This window comes from Mchenga conophoros, linkage group LG3, assembly GCF_057382185.1.
Source record: "Mchenga conophoros isolate Kocher_MC1m ecotype Shallow Benthic linkage group LG3, M_conophoros_male_GT1.1, whole genome shotgun sequence".
NCBI classification, from domain to species: Eukaryota; Metazoa; Chordata; class Actinopteri; order Cichliformes; family Cichlidae; genus Mchenga; species Mchenga conophoros.
In genome coordinates this window covers 9,798,966-9,815,581 of record NC_140528.1, presented here as the reverse complement: position 1 = coordinate 9,815,581, position 16,616 = coordinate 9,798,966, and the positions used below count along the sequence as shown (strand labels likewise).

The 16,616-nt window shown below is 41.9% G+C and overlaps 1 protein-coding gene across 2 annotated transcripts in view; it reads right to left on the bottom strand.

Moving 5' to 3' along the window:
• LOC146577201 (protein NLRC3-like) overlaps positions 1-16,616 on the bottom strand; it is a 39,528-nt gene that overhangs the window by 18,616 nt on the left and 4,296 nt on the right. Inside the window, exons 2-7 of one of the 2 annotated variants that reach the window (XM_085252166.1) lie at positions 15,124-15,244; positions 14,767-14,868; positions 13,695-13,773; positions 13,349-13,535; positions 11,441-13,220; positions 8,420-8,593 (exon numbers count right to left, since the gene is read on the bottom strand). In XM_085252166.1, coding sequence (XP_085108292.1) covers positions 8,420-8,593; positions 11,441-13,220; positions 13,349-13,535; positions 13,695-13,773; positions 14,767-14,868; positions 15,124-15,233 — 2,432 coding nt within the window. In that variant the 5' untranslated portion in view covers positions 15,234-15,244. Of the gene's footprint in view, positions 1-8,419; positions 8,594-11,440; positions 13,221-13,348; positions 13,536-13,694; positions 13,774-14,766; positions 14,869-15,123; positions 15,245-16,616 lie in introns of those variants that run through there. The other variant, XM_085252157.1, reaches the window with a different exon arrangement.

The following is a 16,616-nucleotide window of genomic DNA, read 5'->3' as shown; positions in this document are numbered from 1 at the left end:
AGCAAGTTATTGAATCATTTTCCTCAGAAACCAAACAAAATGATTGACAAACATGTTTTTACAAACTCAGTGTTGGACTTGGATCAGCAGGATAAGCTAATGTTTAAAGGCATTTGAGTCTCGCTGTATGAGAGTCCAGTTATTACTCAATATTTATGGATGATGTTCTTTCAGTGTTGCACTTTGTAGATGCTCCCTGAGCCTCACAGCCAGCTGCACATGGACCAGCTGACATTACCCAGCATTAGAGGCGGCTGTAAAAAAATGGATTTTCCTATTTAAATGGTTTTAATTTGAATAAAGCGATGTTGATTCATTCAATCCTGAATCGATTTTTCATATAAATGTATTTTGCCAGAATCTCAGGTTAAAGCTCCCAAAAGTATTTCAACAACAAGCAAACAGATAAAACAGTAAATGAGAGCAGCTAAACACACAAAGATGGAAACACAGAGCGTGGATCGTTCACGCGACGGCACATACACGGACACGCCGTCGGGGCTGAAAGTGGACAGCTCACAGATCCTGAAGCTGCAGGTTTCATCTGTCTCCAACCAAAACTGAGTGAAGCAGCAGCAAAAGAAGATCCAAACTCTGCTTTACGTTTGATGAACATCGTCATGAATTCTCTCTGACTTTGACGTTTACTTCCTGCACAGCTCTCTCTCTCTCAGTGTACTTCAAGAACAGTTTACCTTCAAAAATCTGTTTCCTGCATTATTCACTGCTTATTACGCACCAGTCTGCTGTTGTGTTCACTGCTGTCGGCCTCCGAAAACAAAGCCTCATTTCTGCTGTTCAATACTGAAGAAATTTAAACCTTTTAAAATGATGACAGATTACAAACTCTCAGCTGTGTCTGTAATCAAACCTCTGTAACTTTGCTTCACTTCAGCAGCATCAGGTCATGTTCACATGTTGATTCATGGTTTGCTTCAGTTTTTGATCGACTGCAGAATATTTTGAAGGTTATCTGCTATAAAAAGCCAGAAGAGGAAAATCAGCTTCATGTGTTTCTGTTTGATCCTCAGTGACTTTGACACAAAGGCCTCTGCTGTGATGATCACACCTCTGATCAAGTCTCACAGTGTCAGCTTTGTTTTTATACATATGGATATGTGCTGATAAATGATCAGAATTATAATATTTCCCACTGTCTGCTGTGTGCCGTGACCCTTGACCTGCTAAAGACAGTCAGCTGTGGATTATTCATTGTTGTGTCTGATACTTAGGACTGTGAGGAAGAAGCTACACAGTTAATCAGGGTCCCCTCTCTCTGAATCAGGAAAGGTGTGGGCCGCGGGCAATATGTTGAGTATCACTGTTTGAAATGCAAACATTGTTCTGCTGCAGTCAATGGACTAAACCAGAGAAGAAGAAAACAGACTTTACCATGAAGATCCTCAGTGTGGATCAGTATAATATCAGCCTGATGTCTGCAGTTTAGTGTTAGCACAACTTTCACATCATATTCATCTCAGCACAACTAAAACATGCTGACTGACCTCAGAGTTTCAAGTCCACATCCTGGACTCTCCAGGAAACCACACAGATGCTTCACTCCTGGATCCTGCAGGTTGTTATTGTTACTCAGGTCCAGCTCTCTCAGATGGGAGGGGTTGGACTTCAGTGCTGCTGCCAGATAATCACAGCTGATCTTTGACAAACCACAGCTCTCCAATCTGTATAAAGAAAGAAAGATGTAAGTTTATTAGACAAAGTGTGAGCTTGAAATCATTCAGTGTTTCATCATCTGTTCAGAGCTGAAGAAGGTTCAGAATGTAGAAGTTTAGAAAATGGAAACTCCAAACAGCTGAAGCCAACAGGAAGCAGCTTCAAGCAAACACAACAACAGAAAAAAACTCTGAATGTTTCACATTAAAGTCGTACATTTATCATAAAAACAGGACAAAGACTTGAAAAAGTCGTGTTTTTCCTTCCAGGAACCACATGGCTTCACTTTTAAAGGTGAAGTGTGACAGAAATGGACATATTTGAAGTCAACACCTTTTTCCAGTCACATTATTAAAGCAGACAAACTACAAGCTCATTTTCATTCCAACAAGTCATCTTCTGACCTGGACTAACAACACTGGTCTCTATGTGCAGCTGGCTGTGAGACCAGTGCTCAGGGAGCGTCTACAAAGTGCAACACTGAAAGAACATCACACACTCTTTTGCTTCCAGCACTTTCACACAAACATCTACTGTCATTATTGTCACCAAACTCTGTGGATCCTTTATTGCAAATTCAAATGGGATCAAATAGTCAGACAGAAGAGGATTATGAGGAAATATGATGAAATGTTGTGTATTAGCAGCAAGTTATTGAATCATTTTCCTCAGAAACCAAACAAAATGATTGACAAACATGTTTTTACAAACTCAGTGTTGGACTTGGATCAGCAGGATAAGCTAATGTTTAAAGGCATTTGAGTCTCGCTGTATGAGAGTCCAGTTATTACTCAATATTTATGGATGATGTTCTTTCAGTGTTGCACTTTGTAGATGCTCCCTGAGCCTCACAGCCAGCTGCACATGGACCAGCTGACATTACCCAGCATTAGAGGCGGCTGTAAAAAAATGGATTTTCCTATTTAAATGGTTTTAATTTGAATAAAGCGATGTTGATTCATTCAATCCTGAATCGATTTTTCATATAAATGTATTTTGCCAGAATCTCAGGTTAAAGCTCCCAAAAGTATTTCAACAACAAGCAAACAGATAAAACAGTAAATGAGAGCAGCTAAACACACAAAGATGGAAACACAGAGCGTGGATCGTTCACGCGACGGCACATACACGGACACGCCGTCGGGGCTGAAAGTGGACAGCTCACAGATCCTGAAGCTGCAGGTTTCATCTGTCTCCAACCAAAACTGAGTGAACCAGCAGCAAAAGAAGATCCAAACTCTGCTTTACGTTTGATGAACATCGTCATGAATTCTCTCTGACTTTGACGTTTACTTCCTGCACAGCTCTCTCTCTCTCAGTGTACTTCAAGAACAGTTTACCTTCAAAAATCTGTTTCCTGCATTATTCACTGCTTATTACGCACCAGTCTGCTGTTGTGTTCACTGCTGTCGGCCTCCGAAAACAAAGCCTCATTTCTGCTGTTCAATACTGAAGAAATTTAAACCTTTTAAAATGATGACAGATTACAAACTCTCAGCTGTGTCTGTAATCAAACCTCTGTAACTTTGCTTCACTTCAGCAGCATCAGCTCATGTTCACATGTTCATTCATGGTTTGCTTCAGTTGTTGATGGACTGCAGAATATTTTGAAGGTTATCTGCTATAAAAAGCCAGAAGAGGAAAATCTGCTTCATGTGTTTCTGTTTGATCCTCAGTGACTTTGACACAAAGGCCTCTGCTGTGATGATCACACCTCTGATCAAGTCTCACAGTGTCAGCTTTGTTTTTATACATATGGATATGTGCTGATAAATGATCAGAATTATAATATTTCCCACTGTCTGCTGTGTGCCGTGACCCTTGACCTGCTAAAGACAGTCAGCTGTGGATTATTCATTGTTGTGTCTGATACTTAGGACTGTGAGGAAGAAGCTACACAGTTAATCAGGGTCCCCTCTCTCTGAATCAGGAAAGGTGTGGGCCGCGGGCAATATGTTGAGTATCACTGTTTGAAATGCAAACATTGTTCTGCTGCAGTCAATGGACTAAACCAGAGAAGAAGAAAACAGACTTTACCATGAAGATCCTCAGTGTGGATCAGTATAATATCAGCCTGATGTCTGCAGTTTAGTGTTAGCACAACTTTCACATCATATTCATCTCAGCACAACTAAAACATGCTGACTGACCTCAGAGTTTCAAGTCCACATCCTGGACTCTCCAGGAAACCACACAGATGCTTCACTCCTGGATCCTGCAGGTTGTTATTGTTACTCAGGTCCAGCTCTCTCAGATGGGAGGGGTTGGACTTCAGTGCTGCTGCCAGATAATCACAGCTGATCTTTGACAAACCACAGCTCTCCAATCTGTATAAAGAAAGAAAGATGTAAGTTTATTAGACAAAGTGTGAGCTTGAAATCATTCAGTGTTTCATCATCTGTTCAGAGCTGAAGAAGGTTCAGAATGTAGAAGTTTAGAAAATGGAAACTCCAAACAGCTGAAGCCAACAGGAAGCAGCTTCAAACAAACAAGAGAAAAAAATGAATTTTTCACATTGAAGTCGTACATTTATCATAAAGTTGTCAAGTTTTGCCGTGTGAAATAAAAAAAACTGAACAGGAATCCTCAGAGTTGAACCCTCTGCACAGAGGTTCAGGTTCCTCTTCAGGTCCCAAAGTGCAGAACAACAAGGTTTCAAACAGCTTCGTTCCAGCAGCATCAGCCACAGAAATGCAGAGATAATTCTTTGGATCTCTTGGTTGTGTTGTATGATGCTGTGTTTGCATATCTGGTGTCTGTGTTGCTTTGTGAGGACGGATCATTTACTGCAGCTCCAGATAAACAGAGCTGGACCTGAACCTGGTAGCTTCACTTAGAAGACACTTGTGACGGGAACGTCAGGTCAAAAAAGTGCCCCTCCGACAGCCAAACCCATCTGTTCTCTGATTGGATAGTTACATTTGTGATTGACATGACATTGACCAATCAGATGAAAGGAAGAAAAATAGGGTCAAAATTCGTACTTGTAACTTGCAGGGATTTTTTTTGGCTAAGTCCACACACAAATCTTTTTTTAGACACACACAAATCTTTTTTTCACGCACACACAAATTCTTTTTACACATACAAATCTTTTTCACGCACACACAAATTCTTTTTACACATACAAATCTTTTTCACGCACACACAAATTCTTTTTACACATACAAATCCTGATTTACAAGTACAAAATATTTATGACCACATTTTGAGCCCATACAAATGTTCTGCAGACGAGTCCATGCGCTCACAACAAAGCTCAGTGTGGACGACGCTGTGCACGCTCCAATGCTGATTGGTTAGAAAGTGGGCGGGAACAGGGAAGAGAGCGACAGCAGTGTTCAGCACAAACACGAAGGATCAAAGAAGAAGAACATGACAAGCTCAGATGGAGGCTGCAGTGGACACTTTTCATTGTTTTAACATTCGCTTTCACTTCAGCTTCACCAACAACAGCACAAGCAGAGCAGCCCACTGACTGCGTGGCCGTGACGGCGCCCCCTGGTGACTGTAAACCACTACAACATGTAGACGGCCGTCTGCTGCTCATTTCTTTGCCACCATCACAGGAGCTCTTTATCATGTTCTACACTCTCATTGGTTCTTTGTGTGCTTGTTTTTACAACAGTAGTCATTGTGATTGTTCAAAGAAGACAGTCAGCTGTGACTAAATGTAGCTCCTACAGTGATTGGAATAACTACTGAAGCTAATCCAGTATCAAAGCTCAGGAATCAGCAGCTCCCACCTCGTTTTCTTTGAACAACTATTTTTAGCTGCTGTGTTTTTGTGTTTCTGCGGACCTCAGACATCCTGCTGCTCTGGAGAACTGAAGCTCTAAAGGCTTCAGCCTTTATCTCCAAGAAACAAAGCTGATCATGGAGACCCAGCAGGTCAGCTGATCTGTGGACAGCACCAGCATCTTTAAGTAAGTCTGAGAGGTGAGCAGTCTTTGGAAGCCTTTACTGTCTGATAGTCTCAGAGCAGGATTTGGATCATTATTTGGCTTTTCTTCTATTATTATGTTTAGTTTCTGCTTCACAGATATTCTCTGAGATGTTCTCTGAAATGTTTCCCACTGTTGGACAAACTTTCACAGTTTCTTCATAAAGGAGATCTCCTGTGCAGTCCATCTGTGATAATATGTTAAACACTGAATTATGATTCATATCTGAATGTACTGACTGTTAATTATTGATGAGAACATAATCAGTAAATATAAATATGTTTGAGTTTGGCTTTGATGAATCAGAATAAAAGTAATAAAATAATGATTTTAGAGACAGGCCTAACTCAGGCCAGCTGACAGCCTGTGTACAAACAGACTTCAGCCATATGAGAGTGAGTGTGAGTGAATGAGAGCACACACAGGACACTCTGATCTCTGAATGTGTGTGACGCAGTGAAAAAGAGGATTGTACTGGATATACTGTGACTGACAAACAGAGTTTAAAGAGAAAGGTGTTTGGATTAAAATGGATTATGCTAAAGTGAACGTGCTAATGAAATCTGAACTGACTGAAATGTGAAGTGAAGATAATTCAGATGTAAAAGAGAGAGAAACTGATAATAAGGTGGGGCTGGAGATCAGTGAAGGGCATGTAAACACCTGATTGGTTGAGTAGATATCAGATCGACAGTTTCACAGTTTTCCCTGTGGATTATAACTTTAAGAAGATGTGACATTCATCAAGGAATCCTGCTCTCCGGATTATTTCCATGAACACTGAGCTGGAACACATCTACAGTGCTGGAAGTGCCCGTCTCACCACCAACCTCTCTGTGCACATTCACTTTTCAACCCTTTGTGAGACACTAAAGGTGTAAATCTGAGTATTAATCTATGTTAGTGCGAACACCTCTAATAGGTTGGTTTAGTCTTTCCAAGTCATATCTTCCCTTAGATCTGCGGTCCAGGCTCCTAAAATCATCCTAGTTTTACAAGCACTACAATCTAGAGGAGAGCTGCACTAACAGGTGTGACTGATGAGATCTGACCTGCAAGGATACTCATGTTTATGTGTATCAGGACAAGCAGGGAAGACCTGGACATCAACTCTGTCAGGCTGCCTGAGTCCTCTCACCCACATCAGCTCATCAACTCTAAACAGGAACGAGCAGCTCATTTCAAAATAAAAGGTTGGAATTGTAAAGAAAACAAACAGAGCTCATAAACTGAAACTGATTTCATTTTTTCAGCTGGAACATTTTAGTTGTTCCTTTTTCAATACATACATAATTATATTTACAGTAAGTCTTATCATTCCCCTTTTCCCTGCCAGTCACCGCCAATGTTCCCTCTAATGTTTCATGTGTCTGAGCGAACACACAAACTCCCTGAGCGTCCCTTGGACCACTGTGAGCAACAGCAGACGTGTGCACTGTGGTCACGCCAGCATCTTATCCATCCAAGTTACATGGTTTATTAAAGTAATCAAATTACAGCATTTACATTTATGTTAGACTACTTTTAATTAACTGCTTTAGCCCACTTACAATGAAAATTAAAAACAACCTTGTTGATGACCTGTAGCATGTTAACACTATTGGAAGTAAAAATAACTTGAACTCCAATTTTTAAAACACAACTTTATTTTTTCTATTTTTATAAAGCTCTGACTTGTATTATGAGTCTGTGGTCTGGGAGAGAGTCTGTAACTCTGTCTGCAAAATACAGGATATAATGACCAATGTTGGGCAATTAATTATATAGTTACTTCTTCAAAAAAGTAACTGAGTTTTGCAAACAACAAAGTTTGTTGCAATAAATACTGAATACTATCGTTGTTATAAAAAACGATAGTATTCAGGAAGAAAACCAAACATTGCAGATATTTTATCATAACTCTGGTTTTACGTGGCCGATCAACACAACTTAAAAACTTGGATAAAGTCCACACTTTGTCCGTCAACATGCAGCTACCAACCCAAATGGTGAGGTGGTGGTTAGTTCTTACTGTTGTTTATGATCCCCTACATTATCCTACATTCAAATATATTCTCCAGCTACAATAGTGTTTGTGTTCCTAAAAGGATTTCATGAACGTGTTATTGTTCATGTCACATCTGTATGAAACAAAGAGGAAGTGAGGTTTATCCTTCATGATCACAAACTGTTCCAGCATGTAAACCTGAGATCTGTGTGGAGCAGCTGACCTGTACGATGTGCTCAACACAAACATTATTTACCATCAGTTACTGTGTGACTGAACCACGTGGGTGTATGAAACATCGCTTTCAGTTTTAATAGCACATGGCAACATTCAGACGTGAATCTATACAGTAACACTTTGATTTGTTACAGTGAGGAGACTGATGAAGGGAACGATGAGGGGAAACTGTAACAGCAGCAACAGAAACCAGGAGACAAAGCTGAGGTCTGGGTTCCTCTATGCTACACACAGCCTCCTGCTCCTGGACTTTAGAAAACACATAAATGTCTCCAAGTACACTTACTTCAGAAACTCTATTAAACTCATTACAAGTTTACTTCAGCTTTAAATTACTCACAACATCAGCACACATGAGTAAACAAAGTAACTCACAGCTACTGTTCAAGTTTAGTCATCTTTAATACAAATATACCTCATTATTATGACTCTCACAGCTACCTGCTCATTGAACTGAACAATAATTCTGTTTGACCATTAAAACAAAATATGTGACTGTAAAAAAGTCTTCAGCCAATTCTATAAAGCTTGGTTGTTTATACAATAATATCATTTAATGATATGTTTGGATCCTGACCTGAGAGTTTCCAGTGTACAATGTGGACTCTGCAGTGCAGCAGACAGAAGCTTCACTCCTGAATCCCGCAGGTCATTGTTACTCAGGTCCAGCTCTTTCAGACTAGAGGACTGGGAGTTGAGAACTGAGGACAGAGCATCACAGCTTCTCTCTGAGAGGTTACAGCCACTCAGTCTGGAAGAAAACAAACAAACAATTAAATCAGTAAAATGAAACATTTTTAATGCCAGCATGCAATACAATTATTGGTTAACTAAATAGCTTCATTAAAACACAACTCTTCTTCTATAGCAGCACTTACTCCTTGTAAGCTCCACCTGCTCCACCATCTGAGTCAGAAGACATGAAAACAAACTGTAAATCTAGTAGAAACATGATTGGAAATCTTCTCAGATCCATTTGTACATTTAGAGCCTGATCCTGAAATATAGCAGCACGGACATTCACAGCAGCAAAGGGTTCTTGCTGATCTGAGCTGGCTTGGCCCTGGCTTATTGACGATTAAAGAAAGCGGAACCAGCTGTTCAAACCCCCACAAGGCTGCCCGCTGTGACTGAAACAATGAGACGGGTCGTGAGTTCTCAAAATGGGCTCATTGAACGCAGCACGGATAAGATCTTGAAGAAGCTCATGGTGGTCATGAGTTCTCAGACTTTGCTCTTTGAGCGCAAAACCGATAACCTCTCGGAGAAGCTCGTGGCTCTCCAACGGGAGATTGAGAGACGAGTGACGGACTGTTAGATCAGCTGTGAAATTGACATGCAGTTGTTCGCACCAAAGAAAGCCACCATCAGCTCATGCGGGTAACATACCGGCGCGAGCTGTGGTCTCAAGGCTGGAGCTGAACATAACAAATCTCACCCTGATAACAGACGGTGTTTAGACTGTTCCTTCCCATCCTAAGCATGCTTATCCCCTCCTGGTGCAGACGGTGGGTCGAGGGGACCAGCGCAAATGCTGCAGGCCCGGATGCGCTGTCTACACCGGCTGTCTCTCACCTTTTACCCATCCCTGTTGCTTGTCATGTGCTTCTATGGCGCATTAAGAGTTTTCATGTGTTCTGCGCTAAGGTCATTTTTTTTGTCTTTTCTCAAACTGATCTCCCTGTTGAAGCTCAGTCTGGGGGGAGTTCTTTTTTCTCCTCATCTTTCCTGATGTTGTGCATTTTCTGCTGTTCGGTTCCGGGTCGCTGCTCTAGCGGCTGACCGGCCAGCTACCTAGCCTGACCCGTCTCCCCAATGTGATGTTTGTGTATTGTAGGTACGGTTGGAAAGCTCAGTATCCTAATTGCCCCTTGAAAATAAATACAGTGTTCTGAATCTGAATAGATTACAGAAGATGACTCTGTTCAGTAAATATTACACTCATGCTGTCACGAAATACCAAAGGTAGGTAAAACTCTGGTTGTTGCAGCCATCCAGTATGACATGCTTTGTACTGTCCTGCTGCAGTTTGTGACACCTGGTTGATGAGTTGTGAAGGACGATGAAACAAACACTTCACTCAATGTTTGTCTTCTAAACTGGATGTAATTTGGGCAGCCGATAGTTTTTCTTAATCTATCCCAGCTGCAAATAGGAACACAACAAATAAATAACTTTACCCACTTGGATCCTTATCATTCAAGATTGTGAAAAGATTCTCTAGTCAGAGAATACTGGGGATGTTAGATGAGAGAGATGATTTGGAAGATGATGAAGGGGAAGAGTTTTCAGAACTTGAGGCCTTTTGTCTTCACTGTATAGGACAAAGAAGACAGGAAGGGAGGGAGAAGTGAGGAGAATAACACACAGGAAATGGTCTTGGGCAGACTCAAACCAGGCCCTGGAGTCACGACTCTAACCTTCAGTGCATGGGTCACCTGCTCAGCCAGGTAAGCTACAGCAGTCAGCAGTGTGTGAGTTAATTTGAAGACAATGATGACTATAAGTCAAAAAAAAAAATACTATCATCAACCAACAAGGGGAAAACAGTGAGCTTGAATGGCCAAGCTTTGACCAAGGGTGGCTCACTCCTCGGTCTTCTTGCCCAAGGAGTGAACCACCCTGCATGGCCATCAATGTGGTGCAACCAAGGCCATCATACAGTACAGGCCATCCAAGCTGATTTTAACTTTTCCTCCCAGATACCACCTTAGAAATCATCTAGATTAGGATATGTTGGCTGTTCTAGATCCAATCACAACAAACAGAGAGCTGTTGTGTGTCCAAGGTGAACAGGAAGAATATATACATGCATAAAGTCAATAAAGTCAGAAGGTTTGCTTTAGACTGTGCTGCAGTTTATCATCAAAGACTGACAAACAGGCACCATGCTGCCAACAAATGGCATCAAGTCTGACTTGAAGTTTTTTGTTCTTTTTTTTTTTACTCAAGATTAAATTTTATAGCAACCACAGCAGAGATAACCAGGGAAGGTGTGCTTGAGGGGATATAGCTACAACAGCTGGTTTCAGACTGAAGATGAACTGAGGTGCTGCACCCAAGTCTGCAGGTTCAGGGAGGGACAAACATCTGCTGCAACCAGATTGGAGTGAGAGGAGAGAGCAGGCCAACAACAACAAAGAAACAACAAACACACTGTGGAAGACCGAAGCAGAGTTTAGTTTAAAGTGGAACTAAGGATGTTTCTCTGGCTGCCAGGATTCACTGAGTAATTCAAATGCTTTCTTTAATGCAGGACCCACCATGCATGTAAACGCAAGTGTTTCACCAACATTTGTGACTAAAATAGACCTGCAGTAGAAATGAATCTAGGGGCATGCATGTGAATATAAAGTATCACAACATCAGGCACATGCAGCCTAAGTGTTTAAACAAAGACTGATAACATAACAGCAGCAGTGATGATCAGTTTATGGTGAATCCAGCGTCTCGAGTTCTGGAGGCATTAAAGAGGTCACAGTTGTATTGGAGAAATCCCAAAACTTTACAAATTCATACAAAGAGAGAAAGCCTGGTGAAATAAATTACTGACACAGTTGGATGTTAAAAGTAAAGACATGAGTACAAATGTACTCACAGAGCTTTGTTGGAGGCTTTGACCACTGGCAGCAGCCTCAGAAGAGCCTCCTCTGAAGCAGAGTATTTCTTCAGGTCAAACACATCCAGATCTTCTTCTGATGACAGTAAGATGAAGACCAGAGCTGACCACTGAGCAGGAGACAGTTCATCTGTAGAGAGACGTCCTGATCTCAGGGACTGTTGGATCTCCTCCACTAGAGAACGATCATTCAGTTCATTCAGACAGTGGAACAGATTGATGCTTTTCTCTGCAGACAGATTCTCACTGAGCTTCTCCTTGATGTACTGGACTGTTTTCTTATTGGTCTGTGAGCTACTTCCTGTCTGTGTCAGCAGACCTCGTAGGAGAGTCTGATTGGTCTGCAGTGAAAGACCCAGGAGGAAGCGGAGGAACAAGTCCAGGTGTCCATTTGGACTCTGTAAGGCCTTGTTCACAGCACTCTGGTGAAGAGATGGTTTAAACCACCAGGAGGTTGTTTGTTGTTGTTCCAGCAGATTGAGTCCAGAGTTGCTGAAGGTCAGATGGACATGAAGAGCAGCCAGAAACTCCTGAACACTCAGATGGATGAAGCAGAACACCTTTTTCTGGTACAGTCCTCTCTCCTCTTTAAAGATCTGTGTGAACACTCCTGAGTACACTGAGGCTGCTCTGATATCGATGCCACACTCTGTCAGGTCTGATTCATAGAAGATCAGGTTTCCTTTCTGCAGCTGATCAAAAGCCAGTTTTCCCAGAGACTCCATCATCTTCCTGCTCTCTGGACTCCAGTGTGGATCTGTCTCAGCTCCTCCATCATACTTGACCTTCTTCACTTTGGCCTGAACCACCAGGAAGTGGATGTACATCTCAGTCAGGGTCTTGGGCAGCTGTCCTCCCTCTCTGGTTTCCAGCACATCCTCCAGAACTGTAGCAGTGATCCAGCAGAAGACTGGGATGTGACACATGATGTGGAGGCTTCGTGATGTCTTGATGTGGGAGATGATCCTGCTGGCCTGCTTCTTATCTCTGAATCTCTTCCTGAAGTACTCCTCCTTCTGTGGGTCAGTGAACCCTCTGACCTCTGTCACCATGCCAACACAGTCAGGAGGGATCTGATTGGCTGCTGCAGGTCGTGTGGTTATCCAGAGGCGAGCAGAGGGAAGCAGTTTCCCCCTGATGAGGTTTATCAGCAGCACATCCACTGAGGTGGACTTTCTAGGGTCAGTTAGGATTGTAGTTTTGTGGAAGTCCAGAGGAAGTCGACACTCATCCAGACCATCAAAGATGAACACAACCTGGAAGTCTTCAAAGCTGCAGATTCCTGCTTCTTTGGTTTCAGTAAAGAAGTGATGAACAAGTCCCACCAAGCTGAACTTTTCCTCTTTCAGCACATTCAGCTCTCTGAAAGTGAATGGAAATATGAACTGGATGTCCTGGTTGGCTTTGTCTTCAGCCCAGTCCAGGCTGTATTTCTGTGTTAAGACTGTTTTCCCAATGCCAGCCACTCCCTTTGTCAGCACTGTTCTGATTGGTTCATCTCTTCCAGGTGAGGCTTTAAAGATGTCTTCTTGTCTGATGGTTGTTTCTGGTCTGTGTGGTTTCCTGGATGCTGTTTCAATCTGTCTGACCTCATGTTCATCATTGACCTCTGCAGTCCCTCCCTCTATGATGTAGAGCTCTGTGTAGATCTGATTCAGAAGGGTTGGGTTTCCTGCTTTAGCGATGCCCTCAAACACACACTGGAACTTCTTCTTCAGGGTGGATTTAAGGTTACGATGACAAACTGCAGCTTGAAGTTCTGAATGAGAAGAAAAATAAACACTCAATTCCAAAAAGAACTAATCTTTAAAACATGTTGCTCCATCTTCCATCTCTGGAAAATGTTAATTTATCCAGCAGCTTAAATCTTTAGATAAATCCTCTTACTGCTCTGCAGACGGTCAGCCAGCTCCTCCTGTTTCATTCTCCTCAGGAAGTCCACTGTGATCTTCACAAATGCCTCTCTGCTGCTGCTCCTCTGACTCTCTAAGCATTCTGGGTAATCTGGACTCAGAACCTTCTGGATCTTCTTCAGCTCGTTCTTCACAAAAGTGATGATGTTGTCCTCCAGCAGCTGGAACAGAATATTTATGAATGAGCCAATCAGACTGAAATCATGGAGCCAAACATCAGATCCATGTTGGACACACTGACGATCCACTGGTCTCCAAAGAGCAGCATGGAGATGACTGAACAGAACAGATGTAACAGTAGTTGTTGTACATGTACAGACCATAAATATGGAGTCCAGCTGTGTTTGATGCTGCTGGGCAGACTGACCACTGGGAACCTCTGAGCTCTGCTGCTCCACTCTGTGGAGGAACCATGAAGGATTAGATCAACACAGGATAAAGATCCAGGAGTTTCTGCTCAAATAACTTCATCTGAATCAAGTCTGTCAAGTTTTAAACTCTCAGATTGTGAACATATCAGTAATTTTCAGTCTGTTTTCATGGACGTCCTTTCAGTGGTGATGTCAGGGATGATTTTGAAGAAGCTCATCAAACTGAACCATCAGCAGATCACTGCTCCAAAACCAGAACATGATCCGAGGTCTCCCTCCACCACCAGAACACCAGCTTTACTAACGTGGTAGATCAGTGTAGTACAGATCAATAACTGATGAGTCATTTGATCAAAATCACTGAGTGCTTCACGTCTGACCCTCTGATGCTTCTGTAGACATTTTGCATATTTAATGAATGTCTGACAGTTTTACATTCATTCTATGAACACAGTGGAAATGTTGTGTTATAGTCTCCATGTTGTTTCCAGCATCATAAATTCTTCAGTTCAGAAAATTAGATTCTTTCTTCACAGCTGAAAAACAACAACATTTATTCTCTATTGAAATCTGCATCGTCCACTCCAAAGGTCACAATCTGAAGGTAACATCTGGTTTTGTTCCCTGTGGTTAACTCTGAGCATCAGTATGGTGGGATTTATCCACTACATCCACACCACTGTGGTTCAGTGTTGTCCTGATGGAGTAACAGCAGCCAGTATGATCCAGGCTTTAGCTGCTGGGTCTCTGTGTGACCTCTCAGACTGTTTAACAGATCAGACACAAAGAGAATCAGAGCAGCTCTGTTCTTTAAAGACAAACATGAACCCACTCAGGTCACACTTTCCCCACAGATATGAGCATCACTGTCCTCAAACAGCAAATGACCAAGTCGAACATTTGGATCTTTTCTCTTTCATTCTTTTCTTTTTAATGAATCTTTGTAACAATCTGAGGATGTTTCAGGTCATATTTATCCAGGAAACACAAACATGTAAAGGAGTCATCACAGCTCTCTGACCTCGTTGCTCCAGGTTCACCACTGAAGTCTGGGGGTGGAGTTTTGGACCGGTCACTCCTCACAGACGGACAGCTGGACCCTGCAGACTGTGACCTCTGACCTCTGCAGACACAAACATGATTGAAGCAGCTGTGATCACACAGACTGCAGATAATGCAGCTGTTTCCTGTCAGTAACATCCTCTTAGATTAGAGTTCAGCTTTTTACAGGAAAACTGGACAAAACTGATTTTTGTTACAAACTCATTTTCATTTCCTCTCAGCTCACAAACACAGTCAGACAATCAACCAGAGTCAACACTGATTATAATGTCAGTGCAGAATTATTTCTGTTACTCAGTGAGTTCAGCTCTCTGACCTCGTTGCTCCAGGTTCACCACTGAAGTCTGGATTTTCATCTTTGGACTCGTCACTCTCACAGCTGGACCCTGCAGACTCTGCTCTGTCCTCCTCTTCCTCCATCATCATCTTCAGTCAGTCTGAGAGGTAAACCACAAACACTCAGTGAGTTCACATTAACAGGAGGAACTGAGTTACAGTCGCTGACCTCTGACCTGTCATGTGACCATGAAACCAGGTCAATATGTCTGTAGGTTCAGTCATCCAGGTCATGTGATCTAAGGAGCTTGGAGAGAAAAGAGACGTCTTTAAGTTTCTGGAAGACGTTTCATCTGAGAAGCTTCTTCAGCTCTAAAACCAAACGGTGGAGAGTCCCAGATATTTAAACCTGAGAGGGAAAGAAAGCATGTCGCTGACCCACCACTGATGTTATTTCAAGGAGGAAACTGAGAGCCTTTGCACCAGGAGCACAAACATCAGCTCCAGCAATGATCCACTGATGTGTTTTTATTCCATGTATGAATGTTGTTATTGACAGAGATGACGTTTGTGTGTCAGTGATGCAGTGACTGTTGTTGTTACCTGTACAGGCTGGTTAGACTCTATGAAACAGATCATACAGATCTCTGCATGTTAGAAGAGACTATTAAAGGTCATGAATGAGACAAAGGCAGGGAGGCGTCCTTTACAGCTAAACAGCAGAGTGAGAGAACAGCCAGCACCTCTACATTTATCACATTATACAGCACATGTATGATACTGACAGGGATGAGAAGAATTTAGTGATTCTGATCCCATCATTGATATTACTTATTGATTCTCAGTAGCTCTGCTCTGACAGTCACCACCATCACTGAGCAGCATATCAAAGACATTTGTGCACATTAACTGCATGTTGTGGCTCAAATGTTTGTGCATGTTGGAGGCATTTCCTCTTTGTTGTGATCAGTGTTGGTCATTACTCAAAACAGTCATTATTACACATATTACACAGAACACTTTGATTAAAAGTAATGGAGTACGTTACTTCATTACTCCTCATAACATTACTTTGATGTTACTGTGTGAAATGAACAAATGAGCATGTAACAACATAAAGCTGAGGTACAGCCCCACACACCAACACAGATCCTGATGAGGTCACGTGATGTTTCTCTGAGTGTTTATGAACACAAATCAAAGATGAAACAGCACAAAGACACTTCAAAGTGATTCTACTGTAGAAACATGAACAGGTAGAAACCTGCAGCCTGACTGCTCATCACTTTGTTACCTGTTCAAGTTCAGCAGCAGCAGCTCACTTTATCATTGTGAAAACAAAAATGTCAAAAACCATTGCTATTCTCTATAAAACAAAGCATGTCCTGAACAAAAAATCATTATACACACTTTATTGTACTCTGTTGCTTCCATATATGACTTACTGTCTGGAGATATGGGGTAATGCATATAAAACGAACACTCTTCCTATTTTCAAGTTACAAAAAAGAGCTATAAGAATTATAAACCAAT